Source organism: Aptenodytes forsteri, unplaced genomic scaffold (assembly GCF_000699145.1).
Source record: "Aptenodytes forsteri isolate BGI_AS27 unplaced genomic scaffold, ASM69914v1 Scaffold187, whole genome shotgun sequence".
NCBI classification, from domain to species: domain Eukaryota; kingdom Metazoa; phylum Chordata; class Aves; order Sphenisciformes; family Spheniscidae; genus Aptenodytes; species Aptenodytes forsteri.
In genome coordinates, this window is record NW_008794084.1 from 228,113 (window position 1) to 243,612 (window position 15,500).

The 15,500-nt window shown below is 47.6% G+C and overlaps 1 protein-coding gene across 1 annotated transcript; it reads right to left on the bottom strand.

Moving 5' to 3' along the window:
• Window positions 1–64: 64 nt before the first annotated feature.
• HYOU1 (hypoxia up-regulated 1) lies at window positions 65–15,491 on the bottom strand. Its single transcript, XM_019470621.1, has 23 exons — window positions 15,435–15,491; window positions 13,889–13,967; window positions 13,443–13,597; window positions 13,261–13,337; window positions 12,115–12,296; window positions 11,399–11,514; window positions 10,450–10,633; window positions 9,873–10,007; window positions 8,881–8,963; window positions 8,648–8,780; window positions 8,129–8,316; window positions 7,712–7,850; window positions 7,539–7,599; window positions 6,690–6,772; window positions 5,883–6,071; window positions 5,522–5,721; window positions 5,265–5,352; window positions 4,515–4,637; window positions 4,019–4,152; window positions 3,320–3,404; window positions 2,585–2,837; window positions 1,665–1,748; window positions 65–1,124 (listed from the first exon to the last, which is right to left on the bottom strand). The coding sequence occupies exons 1-23, from the start codon at window positions 15,485–15,487 to the stop codon at window positions 1,063–1,065; spliced, it is 2,886 nt and encodes a 961-aa protein (XP_019326166.1). The 5' UTR covers window positions 15,488–15,491; the 3' UTR covers window positions 65–1,062.
• Between the last annotated feature and the right edge of the window lie 9 nt (window positions 15,492–15,500).

Here is a 15,500-nt window from a genome sequence, read left to right on the forward strand (position 1 = left end):
CCCCGCCCCCGTTCCGTCCCCGCGCACGTACCCCGGCGGCAGCAACAAACGGAACCGTTTGTAAGAGACTGTCAAGGAAGTGTCATTTTTATTTTTGGTTGAAGAGGCCAAAATGGAGAACAACATCAGGTGCACATTCACAGGTGTCCGCGTGAGTCGATCAGAGACTCCACTCATGTATCGCAGCAGGAGTGGGGAGGCCACAGCCACGGACATGGAGGTTCACGATGAAGCCAGTCCGAGTACACAAGATGCAGGGGAAGGAGGATAGTTACGATTAACGGTGCCAGTTCTGGTTTTGCCTAACCCTGTGCCTCCTCTGTGGTCCGTTACCAGTGGTTGTTCTGACTACAAGATGCACTAACACGTTTCTTCTTCCAGCCTCCTTAGCATTCAGTATTGCTATTTCCCAGCTCTTTATTTTGTAGTAAACTATAAACAGAATCTTTTCGTCACGGTTTTCAGACTCTGCTACAGAGCACGGATAGAGATGGTCCTAACAACAGTCTGTGGAAAATAGACACTTTCTTATCTCGAAGCACGGGCCATCCGCCTCCCCGATTCTGTTCCACCGTCCCATGAATCCAAATGAGAATACACCTCCCATCAGCTGAAATCACGCAATTTCTTTACATGAGGGCCTCATACGCAAAGACAACACCATCTCAGCTACATATGCTTCTGCATTAATCCCGTTCATCTTCACTAGAGGAGGTGTGGCACAGAGTTTACGTTCCAAGTTACTTCCTAAAGCTTCAGATGTTTCTTTACTGCTTTCTCTCCACAGAAAAGTCACTTTGGTGACTTCGGTACTGAAACTGAGACAATTCTGGGTGGGCACACTGCCACCTTTAAACACATAAGAAAAACAAAAACCCAATTCACTAAGTTAGTAGCGGCAAAATCCCCAGAAAGAAAAAAAAAAATTTACATCTCTATCCCATTTTGTTGTCAGGCTGTTCACTGTGTTCCATTTACATCATGACTAACCAGGCCCATTATAAAAACAAGAAAGTAACCATGAAATAAATAGATGTTGACACTAGTGGGATTTCAGGGGTGTTATAACTCATCGTTTTTCCTGCTTTCTCCTCCAGCTTCTGTCTTCTCCTCTTTTTTGGACCCTGTGTAATGAAGTAAACTCAGTTACACACCGTAACAATTTTCACAGTATACAAAGCAGTGCTGAAAGTCCCTGACATTCATTAAGTGTTCCACCAAACTCTCAGTCTATGGTACAGAAGTCAGGGGAATGCTTTGAGGACTGATACTCAGCTCCAAAGAGCCGGAGACACTACTGCCCTCCAGCTGTTGAACATTGCTGTCCTCACAACAGGACTGGTCAAATAAACACACACCTGCACATCAGCTCTTTAACAAAGACGGGCTTACAGCTACGGGACCGGCTATAAACTGCAGCGACCAACGCATAAAGCAGCTGCCGAGGCAGGGGGCAGTGGTACGTTGTAACTTCACACGGAACAATGAAAACGTAGGAACAGCGAGGAACCAAAATTTGTGTCTTTGCAGAATTAACAATTGCTTCGCAATCGGGGGTTCTACCATCTTACTACCTCCTACAGCTAAAAAGATGGAAAGAAGCACACAGACAGCTTGCACTTGTAGCTACCAAGTTCCAGACCGTTAGTTAAACATTTACCCACCAGAGTCCGATCCAGGCTCATCATCTGTTGCTACTTTCTCAGCTGTCGGAGGTTCCTTGGCTGGACCGATATCCTCAGGTTTGCCTATGTTTAAAGCAGAAAGAAACAGCACAAAAGTTAAGGAAGAATACACAGGAGCTTAGGTGACTAGTGGTGAGGTTTACAAACGAGCCAGCTGTGGTGCCTCAGCAGGACTGTAGTAATTCACTCTCACAGTGGATCTCTATAACACTCAGAGAAGCATCACAGAACTGCTCCTTCTTTCTCACTGCCTCTGTCTGCCAGGCTTTATGTCCCTAGAAGCCCTGGAGATTCACTGGTTGCACAGGCAAGTCACCTTTGCAGCTGTGACTATAAGCAGGATCTCTTACTCAGGCCAGAGGAACCAGCAGGGAACTCTGCTGACAAACAGCAGTCTAGATTTAAAAGGACCAGAGCACTCGGAACCTGAGGATCTTAAAAAGTTCAGAAAACTGCAAGTCTTAGTGTCCCAAGAGTTTTTTTTTTTTCCTGGGGTCCATCTAAGCCACAAACCTCTCTCATCAACAGCTTATTCTGTTCCTTGATATAGGACACAACCTTGAACACTTGCTCTGGACACCCAGAACAGAATTGATGGCTTATCTTTCTTATACGGCAGCCAGCCAACCAGACAGATACTGACTAACCATCCTAGGAAGTTTATAAATACTTTCTGTTCCTTCACAGAAAAAAACCAAACAAACAAGTAGTGCGGGGGAGGGGGGAAGGACACTGCCATACCTAGATTTTCCCAGCTGTCTTTGAAAACTAAGAGGAGGATCATTTGATCCCACAGTTAACTATCATCTTCACTTATTTAGCTCCCTGTCACTCAAGGCAGAGAGATACGAGTATGTTACACATGGTAATTATATACATGCTCCCCACCTGCTCCTTACCTTCTTGTTTCCCCTCCGTGGGAGGGATAGTGTTCTCGGTCTCAGAGGTTGCTGTAGCATTCTTGCCTGAATCGGTTTTTGTGGTGTTCTTCTCCTTTTTGGGTTTGGGTTTTGCAAACTTGGCCTTATTCAGAAGATACTGCACTTCCCTGTCCAGGCCTGCTATCTTGAGCTCTATATCTTTGGACAGCAGGATGGGTTTCTCAGTAGGAGAGAGCTTGTTCTGTTCAGCCAGTGTCTCGTTTTTCCAAATCTGTGGGATGGGAGGGAAGAGGTGCTTTTCGGATGCTTTTTGGTTCCAGGAACCACCGTACATCACAGTACCTCAAAGTCACCACTCCTGTGCCTTCTAACTTACTCAGGATAACGCTGCTCCCTGCTACATTTCCACCAGCTTCTTAGCTACCCAGACACAGGACAAAACAAAGAAACGCAACCCTCAAAAAGCCAGTGCCTGCTTTTGGAAACTGCAGCCAGATTACTGGGCTACACCACCCCTCCTGGAGGCAACTGTCCACACGCCACACAAAAACCGTTATCCCCCCAAAGCAGTCTGGGGTCAAGCTGGGCATTAGAAAACACTAAAACACAGAAGAGGTTTGCTGGTGGCATGGAAACAAGACGTGCACGCTCTATTCCACGACCCCGAGTGAAAGTACACGACCCGTTACTTCAGACGGGAAACACAACCCAAACTGCCCCCCCACCCCCCCCAATCATTCGATCCTTTATTACCGTTGTTTCATTGATGGCTTTCTCCAGTGTACTCAGTTCCACTTCTGTGAATATCTGATCAGACTCTGGAATCATTCGGGCTCCCCTTAAAGATAAGAAGAAAGTTGATTTCTGTTAAACCAAACAGACTGTACCTTGGCAACTCAAGTGTTTACAGCTCCAGTAATCACAATAACAGCTAGCCACTGCACATGCCAGCCAATTAGGACATTTTACATTCATGTCTCTTGCACTTGCAGGAAACAGAGTCCTAAATCAATCTCTGGATGCTAAGAATGGAATACAGAGCCAGCAAATGCAGCTATCACGAGATTAGAAAAACAGGGAAGATAGAAAAAGCTGAGGCCATAGGACCAAGATGGAAAAATCTGCTTGCAAGTGGTGCGTACAGCGTTGGACACTTCCTGTCCCCCCAGTTTAAAGAGAGCCTGCATGTTTCTGTTAATGGCTTCTGCAAAACTGAGCACTAGTAAGCAGGGTTTTGATCGTCTTTTCTCAAGAAGCGCTAGTGACTTTCAGACCACGTTCCATCCGGTCACGTTCTGTTGGCATCTCTTACATTATCAGCTGCACGACTCTCCTTCCCAACAGCTTGCTCTTACTTGAGAAAGATGGTTGAGTGGTTGAGCAGACTTTCCAGGGCAGCGGCATCTCTTATTATCAGCTGCACGACTCTCCTTCCCAACAGCTTGCTCTTACTTGAGAAAGATGGTTGAGTGGTTGAGCAGACTTTCCAGGGCAGCCAGGCGTTCTGGCCACTTTCTCCTTTCCTCGACACGGAAGAAGAGGTTCCTACAAAGCTTTTTCAGTTCTGAAAGCTTGTCTTTCAGCTCCTGCAAATGGGGGAGAGGGGAAAGAAGACAATCAGTTTGCCCGCTGTCTAACATTGTAAACCTCAGAAGTTAAAACTGCAGGTTTTGTCATTCTCTCTATCCAATATACTATTTCAATACAGTAAAAAGGGCCACGTGACTAAGCTTTATGTGGAATCAACAGGTTACTGCTGAAGCTGTTGAAGACGCACCCATGGCTGGAAGAACTTCATATTTTGTTTGGTGCATAACGCACTGAGGAAGCAAGAGACTTTCAAGAACCAGATTACAAAGGATCAAGATGGATCAATACTCTGTCAGCCCGTGCGGTCGTTTCCATGTCAGTCATAGCAGACTGGTGTCCTGACTACACGCAGCGATACCTTAGTTGCAGCTGCGTAGCCCTCCTCCTCCATCCAACTGGAAGCCTCGCTAAGCTTTCTGGAAATTTCTTCTCTCTGCTCCTCTGTTGAGACAAACTGGTACTCCTCTTGGTAAAGCTTGTCCTGAAAAGAACAAAGCAAGGGCTCCCGTCAAATACCACCGAGCGTGGAAGCATAAAACAACCAGGTCACCCACTTGCAACTGGGCTGGACTGTGAACTCCTGGGGTGCTGCCTGCGCTAGCCAGGAGATTCTCATGCAACCCTCCCAAATCTGAGCTCCTGCTCCTAGCATTACCAGGAGCATGATGGCAATATACGAGGTATATAGACACACGCGCACACCAGGCATATGATGGTAAAGCTCCAACCACCGTAATTTCACATGCACTTAACATTAGTTGCCTCTTCTGCACAACGGTTCTTGAGAAGCTGTAGCTTCTTTACAGCCCGAGTACAATTGTTGCAAAACACACAGGTAAGTGCACGTAAGGGATACTGGAAACCCAAAGTGTAATGTGTTAGACACGCTGAAGGAAAGCATTCATTTTGTATCGAGGAAACCTCCCAAGTCCACACGGGCTTGGGAAGCCTAATGGTAGCAGAGAAAGTGACTGAAAGACGAAGGCCGGGCTCTTCAAATCAGCTTCCCCCAGCTCAAACAAGTCCCCTGCATTCAGATCAGCCAAGCTGCGCAAGGCACTTCTACCTGCTCTCCAGGAATTCTCATTTCTTTACATCCCTCTCTTACCTGGGTCTCAAAGATGAATGACTCCAAGCTGTTGGCAGATTTTTCTCTTTCCTGTTTCTCTAGGTCTCTGACTGTCAAGTCTTGGAGCCTAACATGCGAAGAGAACAGAAATCAAAGGTAGTAAGTGCCTTTAGATGAGCACCACTTTGTATACATCAGCTTCTGAGGATAGCAGCGCTACGTGAGCTATCACCGTTCCAAAGCAATTCACTTCCTTTATCTAGAGCTTTAACCCAGGAGAGCCGTTTCAAACATACTTTTTCATCGAGCTCTTCAGTTCATCCTCCAGCAGGTCAGGCACATCGTTTACATCCAGTTCCATGGTGATCTCATGGACGAGCTTCTGCTTCTTGGGTGCTTTGATCTTCTTCTCTTCCTCCGTTTTGGTAACTGTGCTGTCACTGGAACTTTTGGACGGTTCTTCCTCTTTCGCAGTTTCTCTGTTTTCTTTGGGATCCTGTAACAGATAAAGTACATTCTCAGGTAGGGGAACAGTTTGACAGATTTTGCACCTTTTTTCCAAGGCAGGGCACTAACAGGGAAAGAAGAATTCCACTGAGGAAATTCCAATTCTCAGACACCGAAATCGCTGCCCCATTCCTTCAATCTGATGCTCACCTGAGACTCTAATTTCTCGCCTTCTTCCTTTTTCTGTGACTCTGCTTTTGGAGGGACAGTTTCTGCCTGACCTGGAGACTGCTGTTTCTCTTCTCCCTGCTCTTCACCAGCATCTTCTGCACTGCTTTTCTGGTCTTGTTTCTCCCCTTGCTCTTCTTTACCTGTTTCTGCTAGGCTCTCTTCTTCTTCCTGGTCGTCGCAGGCAAGTAAAGGGGAAACCAAAACAGCGTTTTTAATGTAGAAATTCCATGCAAATGTTTCACAGAACAGATAATTCTCTGCAAAAAAGGTACGTATGAAAAACAGCACTCACAGTGACTGCAGCCATTAGCGAGAGACTGTGCTGAGCTAGAATATTTATTGAGAGTCACTTCAGTGCAGGACACGACATTGCGACAAGGAGCTTTTGTCTCACTAGAAGGAAATCTAATCACTACTGCCAGCATAATGGCAGCTGTGCCTATACGGCCTGGGAGAAAGCAAGGAGCCTGCTAGACACCTGCACAGACAACACACAGGCAGAAGCCTATCCATAGAGCTCCAGGACAATTTAGAAACGAGAGACTTCCCCAGAAACAAGTCCTGCAACATTAGTCTACTGCTGCTGGACTTGCCAGCAAAAGATCACAAGTTTCTTTAAATGCACGCCACATGAAACTCAAGAGGAATATAGCACCTTCTGAAAATGCTTAAAATCCTGACACGCTGCCAGACACCTTTAATTCTGCTCACATGAATCGCTGCCTCTTTAGCAGCCATAGCAAGATCCATGGGCTCCCTCCCACTAGCAATCACCCTGGGGCTCACCTGAACCGAGTCTGTGAGGTTCTCTCCAGTCTCTGGCGTAGGGCCACCGCCCCCAAACAGGCTTGAGATGGTGTTTCCAAGTTCTGTCGATGGGAGACACAAAATCCAGAATATTATGTATCCAAAGGAGGAAGAAAGTCATCTTCAGCTCTCAGTTCCTCCCCTCACAACCATAACGATCACCAAGGAGCTCCCTTGGCGGTGTAGGTTAGCTACATACACTCCAGAAACTCATCCTTCCCTGGCCTCACTTTGTGTTTTTGCGTGCACAGACAAGCAGGGCCTCTACCTCTGCTGGAACATGACCTGAAATCTGTAACTCCGACTAAAAAGCTTCAAGGTTCAACCTGTGGCTGCATTAGCCATCCCTGCATCTCCCCTTCACCTCCCAACAGGCAGATTTCCAACTCCTCTTTATAGGGAAGTCTGTGCCCTAAAACCCGAGCAATGCAAAGCACAGATCAGGGCATCACAACCCAGACAACGAGAAGGGAGGCTGCTGCGGGGCTGTGGATGCAGGACTTCCCTTCAGGACAGACCTCCTGAAATTAGCAGCTGTGGCTGAATCAAGAGGAAACAACTCCTGTTTTTCAAGCTGCAATGCATCCCATAGTCAGCTTTGGAGCGTATGACATTTCAGCACTCCTGGCAGCACCCAGAAGCCACCTGCAAAGGGCTTTTAGGTATTTTGGAGCTGTATACACAATCAGAGGCTATGGCTGACCGTTTAATTTCCACGTCCCAAAACCATGGTGCTTGCTCTGCTCAAGGCAATGATGTGCTTTAGTTACCCCAGGTACTGCAGGTAAAACACGACAGTCAGTACGAATATCAAAGTTCAGCATTTACTTGTCAGCGTTGACTCCTCCTCCAGCTTGTCTTCCACCAAGGTCTCAAACACAGATTCCACCTTGGAGAGGGGAGCACAGAATTAGCTTTAAGCAGGGACCATCAATACCGGAGAGAGGGACGGAACTGGAAAATACACAGGCTGACAAACATCACAACAGGGTGGTGCTTACCCGGTCGAGACTTAGTACTCCACTCTCATCCATGTTGAAGTGAGCTTTGATGCCTTTGGACTCATAGTCTGAGTACTTCTTGAAACTGTCCCCAACTCCCTTCAGCCTCACGGTAGTGAGATTGAGAGAACCAAAAATCCTGACGCCACAAAGACAAAAGCAGAGAGAAAACTTAAGATAACAATACTGCAGAACAGCTAACCAGTTCTCACAGCCACGTTTACAGTGATGGACAACTGCACAAAGCAAGGAACCAGCACGGTTCGGTTTGCTAAAGCGCATACAACTCTGAGAACAGATCTGCAAATACGCGCTGCTGGCCAGTCAGATTCATAGGCCTGCCTGCCAGTAAAATTTTCCAGCTAGGCATATCGCACTGCCATGGAGCTGTCTGCTCAGATGCTTGCCTCAACTCACCGCATGTCATCCTGGTTCAGGAAAGACAGATCTCCATAGTTGACATAGAACTCAAAGTCGTCTGTGTAGCGGTTGAAAGTGATAACTTTGCGCTGTGGATAGGGCGCCATGCGCTGGAACAAAATCCTCTTGTTATGCTTTAAACTCTTGGATTTATCATCCTCCTCAACTTCACGAGTAAACTCCACCTACATGACAAACAGAAAATATGACTCAGCAACTGCAAACTTCCTCTGTGGCATCTTACGTCAGAGGTTTCCGCAGCATTTGGCTGCTCTACCTCGTGCAAAAGTTGGGGGACAGGCAAGTATTTCTCAACAGGTGTTTCTATATGCCTGGCTTCTTGGATACAGCACTTATACAGTAGGGCCGACTTTCTTCTGCTTTCTTTATTAGATTGGCAGAAAGATCTCCACAACTTCCTTGCTCAAAGGAATCCAACAGGTCACCTGGAACATTTCTCCCAGCACAGCCCCATTTACCCACACCTTGCACAAGAGAAAGCAAGCCAAGGGTTACCTGGATAGGAAACACAGCGGCATCCCGAACAACGAAAGGCTTCACCTTAAAGGCTTTGCTCAGAGCAGCTGCCTGGTAGACGGCACCCATAGCAGCAGCCTCATCGGCATTGATATTCTTGCCAAGTTCTTCTCTACGAAGTGAAAAGCAACAGACGTCAGCTTTGCAGCCGCTGCCATGAACAGCAACTTGTCAATTAGGAGACAGACTAGAAGGGGACCTCACATACTCACTTGCCCACAGCTTTCAGCAAAACCTCCTGCACTTTGGGGACCCGTGTGGCACCGCCAACTAGAATCACCTGGTCAATTCCATCCTAGGGATTGGAAACAGTCACCTTGTCTTGAGAAAGCAATTTTGGAAAGCTAAGTTCAGGGCTTCCTTACGCTCCTTCCCCCATCACCACGCACTGACGTGGTGCTCTGAGAATACCCATGCTACGTCCTGCCGGCCCGGTGCGCGTCAGTGCCTGATAGATCTCAGCCAGGCTGACACAAGCCATGCTGACATGAGGAACCTGGAGCCAGGTCTGGCAAACAGGGACAACATGACCGCTGCTTCAAGTCACCTGAAACGTGGGACTTGATTCAAAATTAGACAGACTACAGTTTCACGCCAGAGGAGCCAGTGACTCGGACAGCAAGCTGGACCAGAACAGATGGAAACCCGGACTCTGAGAGGTGACTCAGCATCTTGCATTGACTACCAGAGCCAAAAAATGCTTAGGAGCGTCCCGGCACCCTGGAAAGTGAGCGTTTAACAATGCAGTAAGTCTCTCCAAAAGACTGCACCGCATTTGGTCCAACTGCAGTCCGCAACAGGGCTTCTAAAGGGAGCGCTCAAAGGAGAAGCCTGAACAGCAATAATTCTGTTTCCAGGCACTTTGAAAGAAAGCTCCAGAAGAGGGACCAGAACCAGCATCCGAGACAAAAAAAAGGAAAGATCAGTGTTTCAAACCTCCAGCCCAAGAGTAAAGTTTTTTAACAGAAAGAAACGCCTCCTCCAAGTCCTTTGTTTCTGGTGCATAGCGCAGGGAGCCATGACAGACTCCTGCTTGACACCGCGGCAGGTAACCTCACTGCAGCAGCACCACCGCTCTATTACAATAGCAGGCATCTGCAGCTCTCAGCAGTGCTGATAACACAATCACTGATGCTTTGATCATGACACGACAGCAGCTCCGTACATAGAAACTTCAGCCTTCTTAATGCATTCCTAAACCTACCAGGTTCATCTCTGCACTGCTCAGAGCCTGCTGCACAGGTCCTGGGACTCGCTGGAACAAGTCAGAGCACAAATCCTCAAATTCTTGCCTTGAGACCTTGGCCTTGAAGTCGATGTCATCCAGTAGCCCCTCAATCTGTTCAGAAAAAAAACCAGCCAGAATGAAGTTATTCGTGGAACATTCCCCAAGCAAAACCCTTGCCTGACTTGCCCAGCGTGCAGAAAGTTCCAGCTTTCTTAACGCACCTGGGACCCGACCGCACTCATCCGAACCCTGCCGTTGCTAAGGTGACAAGAGAATGGAATGTGGATATAACAGACAGCTTCTCTCGGTGAAAGTTTATTTACCAAGCTTCACACGATTAGCTCTCACCCAATCCACTCATTTAATCACCGGTGGTACTAAGTGGGCACAAGTTGAGAGGAACCACCAGTGCCGCCACCGCCCCTGGAACACCAGGAGCGATGCTCTTCAGCACACCAACGCTGCAGAGGGACAGCGTTCCTACACACCTGTCCTTAACCCGCCCCGCCCTCAGTCCTAAAAAAGCTGGAAACCCTGTGACAGAAGGTCAGACCTGTGCCATGTGGTCAGCGTTCGCGCTCAGGACAGTTTTCAGGCGGTTGGCCTCCTTCAGTAGTTTGGCCATGGCCCGGGGATTCTTTCGGACGTCTTTTGAAGGGTGCTGATCATTAAAGAGTTTCGCCAAATAGTTCCGGAGACGAAGCTCCATCTCTAAACCTCCAAGAGTACGGTCAAACCTGAGCAAAAGAACGAACGGAGATGTAACAACTTAAACCGAACTGAAATACAAACAAACTTCATGTCTTATTTCACAAATGTGCAGAGCAGCAAGCGGTCAAAAGTAGCTGCAGCACTATCGGCTGTGATTGACTGTGAAAGAACAACAGTTGTTCCAAAAATAACACGTTATAATGAAACAAAGAAAAGAAAGATTCACCACCACAACAGCCTTTGAGCAGGAAACTTCATTACATTTATGGTAAAGGCCTTATTGTCAAGCACGTCAAACAGCTGAGAAGCCAAAGGATAACCATCTCAGGTATTTTCTTGGAAACAGCAGTATAAACATTTTGGAGTTAAAATTGCCGGGCTGGCGATTCACAGCACCCCCCCCTCCTTATTTGGCAAACGCACTGCATTTTCATTCCTCTCTGGAAGGATATTCTGCTTTTTCAAACTGACAGGCTCTACATCTGTGAGATTATAGGAAATGGAATTACGCTAACGTGGCTTGAGGCTATAAAAAAAAGCAAGCCTGAAGCAAATTAAGTATACTGGTTGCCTCCTGGGCTCCTGGAAGTTCTCAGTTACCTTCTGCATAAGACAGCGACACGAGAATTATTACCAACTGGAGCCTTCTCGCTCCAAACATTTCCCACTCTGCCATCCAAATTACTGTGCTGAAGCCTCACCGCAAAATTCCACATTTAGAAGAGACTGTGAAACAAATGGTTTCTTTCCTGAGACCTGTGGGGTTTGTGCAACTCATGTTGAATTCTTACCCAATGCCCTGGATCTGCAATTGAGGTTGGGTTCCCGAGTCCTTAGTTTTCACTGTCTGATACGTAACAATAGTACAAACGGTGCTTCCTGCTCCCATGTCGTAAAACATGATATTCTGAAAAGAGAAGCTGGGACGGTGAAGCAGAAACACCTGGATATCCCCCATGAATAAGGAAAGAACCCACTGCTGTCCGAGCTTGATACAGGCCAAGACTATCCGCTCCCTAGCCTGGCTTTATACTGTAATGACAGGACTCGTACTTTGATCAAACACAGGAGATGTTCCAGGTCACGCTTGACACAAGCGGACAAGAAAACTTTTTCCATCCGTTTCATAGATCAGAAAACAAAGCTTTGCTCTTTAAAAGTTTCTTCAACCTCAGGAAAATCAAGTATTTCAGAGTGGGTATTCCAATACCTTAGGAAATGGCTAATGTTATTCCCCCATGGTTGATGGGCAAGGAGCAAACACAGGTTTACAAAATGGGAACTCCCAGCCACCTGCCCTCACTCCAGAAGCTTTCGGGCTTCACCATGTATTCACATAGGGTTTCACCTCTTCCTCTTGTTGATGAACACATGAAAACAGAGGAGACTGGTTGACTAGCAGAGTCCACTTCCTCACAGTTAAGTCCTTTTGATTTTACCTGCAGCACTTTCTCCCCCACATGCAGGCACTTGCACGGGACTCTCCGCATCTCCCAACTCCACCTACCTGTGCGGTGGCATTGATGTCTTTCCTCCTAAAAACTCCATAGTTCAATGCTACAGCAGTGTTGTCGTTTATCAGCTGCAGCACCTTCAAGTCGGCCATGCGTGCGGCGTGCAGAACTGCTCTCCTCTCCGCCTGGTTGAAGTAGGCAGGAACAGTGATCACCGCGTCCTTGATGGGCTGCTCTGAAAGAGTTGCAGGGAACATGTTTTTTCCATCAGTGTAGCCACGTGCCAAGACTCATTATAACGGGGTGACGGTAGCAAAGCCAGAGAATCCGAGGTAGAGACTCGTCCAGAATGCAATCCTGAAGCAGCATCAGCAGCCAGGATCATTAGGGATGAATCCTATCTGCGTCCTGTTGAAACCAAGCAGGCTTTACAGATGCTCGCAAAGCCACGTGTCTACCGACCTCTCTTTCACATGTTAGGATACTCTCAAATGCGCTGGGATGCCTCAGATTTCAACAAATATTATCTTTATGGAGACCTACTTTATCACTGGATTATGTTCACTCTCCAGAGTAAAAAAGTCTTTGGACTGGCTTTAGCATTACTAACCAAACAACACACAGCCTCCTAGTAACGATGCAAGTCAAACACATCAACGAAATTCACCCAATTTTCATTACTGTGGTATTTCACTAGCAACACAGCATGGAAAATGCATGACAGTCTCTTATCCGTTAGCAAGTTTCACAACAGAGGGCAGTTTTTGCTCTTTAATTGTAGTTCAGCTCCAGCAGCAAGTCTCCATCCAGACCGGTTACAACACAGACTTCCAACAGAGCCACTTCCCTCTTCCCCTGCAGTTACCCACCAACGCACCTCCGCTCTAGTCACACACACGAGTGAGACAACACTTCACTCTTTCTCCAGAGATTGCCAGTAAGGCTTCTTCACTGCAAGGTTGGGTGGGATCTGGGGTGCCTGCCCCCAAAAATAGGATTAACACCCCAAACTCACATCATATTAGAAACTAATGACGACCTGATAGCTGCTAAGTCTTGCTTACAGCCTACGGCTGAAGAGACCCAACGTCCTGTTTCTAAAAATCTACGGGTTTTCAACCACCTTCGGTCTCTACTCAAATCCTATAATATACAAACACACACACAGGTACTGTAAGAAACAGCTAAATCCTTCCAACCTGCAAATTCCTCAGCCAGACCACGTGAATAGTTCAGGACCATCCCCAGCACCTCCTCTGGAGAATACTGTATCGTTCTACAAGAAACAGACAGGAAAGAAAATTACAGCAACAACAGAGTCAGCTGTAGAAGCCTGGCAGCCAAAGTCCCACCCACAAGGAACACAGACGCAATCACTTACTGGGATAGCTTGAAGATAACGGTCTGCCTTTTCTCATCCTTCACCAGTTCATGCTCTGGGAATCGGGACCGGTACAGCGCCACGTGGGGGTTATCGACATGCTTACCCAGCAGATCCTGAAAGTATCTGAATGCCACTTTGGGGCTCCTTATGGACTGCAGAAAGAAAAAGCACATCACCCAGCTGCGTCTCTTCGGCTTTGCTCTTGTCAGACAAACCTCTCCCAAGCTATGTGGTGAACAGCTCTTGTTATGGGAGTTAGGAGCACAAGACCGGTACGCAAAGAGCCAGTGCAGAAAGCCAGTAACACACCAAGGAGATGAGAAGTACAGGACAAGAAATAAAACTTCCTAGCTCAGACATTTATCACGAAGGACCCAGCAGTAGGAACATATATTCTGTGTACAGGAACTGCAGCTGGTGAGACGAGTAGCAAGAACACTTACCATTCCTAGCGCGCTATCGCCGAAGAGACGCTCGTTCTCCTTCAAAGAAACAGCCACGGGTGTTTTCCTTCGTGACTCCCTGTGTAGAAAGAGAAGAATAAACCAGTCAAAACAGGTGAACATTCAATACAGAGTCCCTAGAGAGGAAGGGCGTTGTTTCCATTTCAGAAAGACTAAGGGAAGGTGCTCGGATACCACCTACGGAGAGGAAGGCCAGCCGCCGTTCATCTGAAGGGCTGCAATAGCAGCGCCTCCCTTCAGAGCTTTCATACCTCCTGATGTTCCTCAAGACACTGGCAAATAACGTGCTTTACCGAAACACGGGCAGACATCTTTTAAATTCACAGTCAAAGCTGTGGTGGGCAGATTGTTCTTTTTCCCATAACACAAGCGAACTTAACGAGAGGTGACTCATTTCTGCTCCAACTCATGCATTAGCACACCACGGTAAGTACTGCACTACGATAACTACGAAATGGTTTAAAGTTGTCCACTAAGCTCAGGGCACGCTACCCACTTCCAAATGCCTCATAACACATTATCAATTCTCTAACGTAAGGCTACAACAAAACGACTTGCCACGAAGAAGAAAGGTTCACAAGTAGCCTTCTGGAACGTGCTGCTTTGTACTTAGACAAGACTTGCTTTATTCTTGCTTTCCTCCACCAGCGAGCAAAGCGAGACAGTTCCCTCATTCTATCAACGACTGCCAAGTTCAGGGAGCTGGGTGAAAAATCCATTTATCTCTCAGTCTAGACTCCCAGAAAATGAGGATGTTCCTGACCGTACATCCTCTCCCAACTGCAGGTTTTTCATTCAGCCCGTCTTGGGGACGGGCTGCAGCCACAGCAGCCAAGTGAAAGGAGAGCTTTATTTGCTTCAGAAACGAGTACAGGTTCTGAACAGCTGCAGCAAAACAAGCCCACCTCTGGGTTCCCTTATGGAGAGCTGAGAATCAGGCTTCTTAACTGGATAGGCAAGAACATGATACTACGCCCTTCCACATTTGAACAACAGCACGTCCTCAATCACGCAGGCTTTGGGTTCCTTGCTTAAGAGGCCCCCAGAGCGCAACCAAGCACCCCTCGGGTAAGGTTGAGGCCTGAACCGCTGCCCTGCTGCCCCGAACGATGCTCAAGAGCTGCTCGCCGGCGGCAGGAAGCAAGTTGGGGAACCCTGAATGAGAGGATGGGCACCTTCCCCTCACCACAGAGGAACAGCGTTAATTGAACCCTCGTTACCCCGAGTCACTGCCTCCTCACGGCATTTGCGACGATGTCTCAAGGCCCAGTAGAACAGGCAGAAGCCCCCCGTGTCACGTCTTCGACACCAGCACGGGAACAGGCTTTGGGGAACCCTGAATGAGAGGATGGGCACCTTCCCCTCACCACAGAGGAACAGCGTTAATTGAACCCTCGTTACCCCGAGTCACTGCCTCCTCACGGCATTTGCGACGATGTCTCAAGGCCCAGTAGAACAGGCAGAAGCCCCCCGTGTCACGTCTTCGACACCAGCACGGGAACAGGCTGGAGGAACGGCTGCTTACTTGTTTAAGACGATCTCCATCGGCACCCCGGGTTTCACGATGGCGATCTTCATCGATTCGATGCTC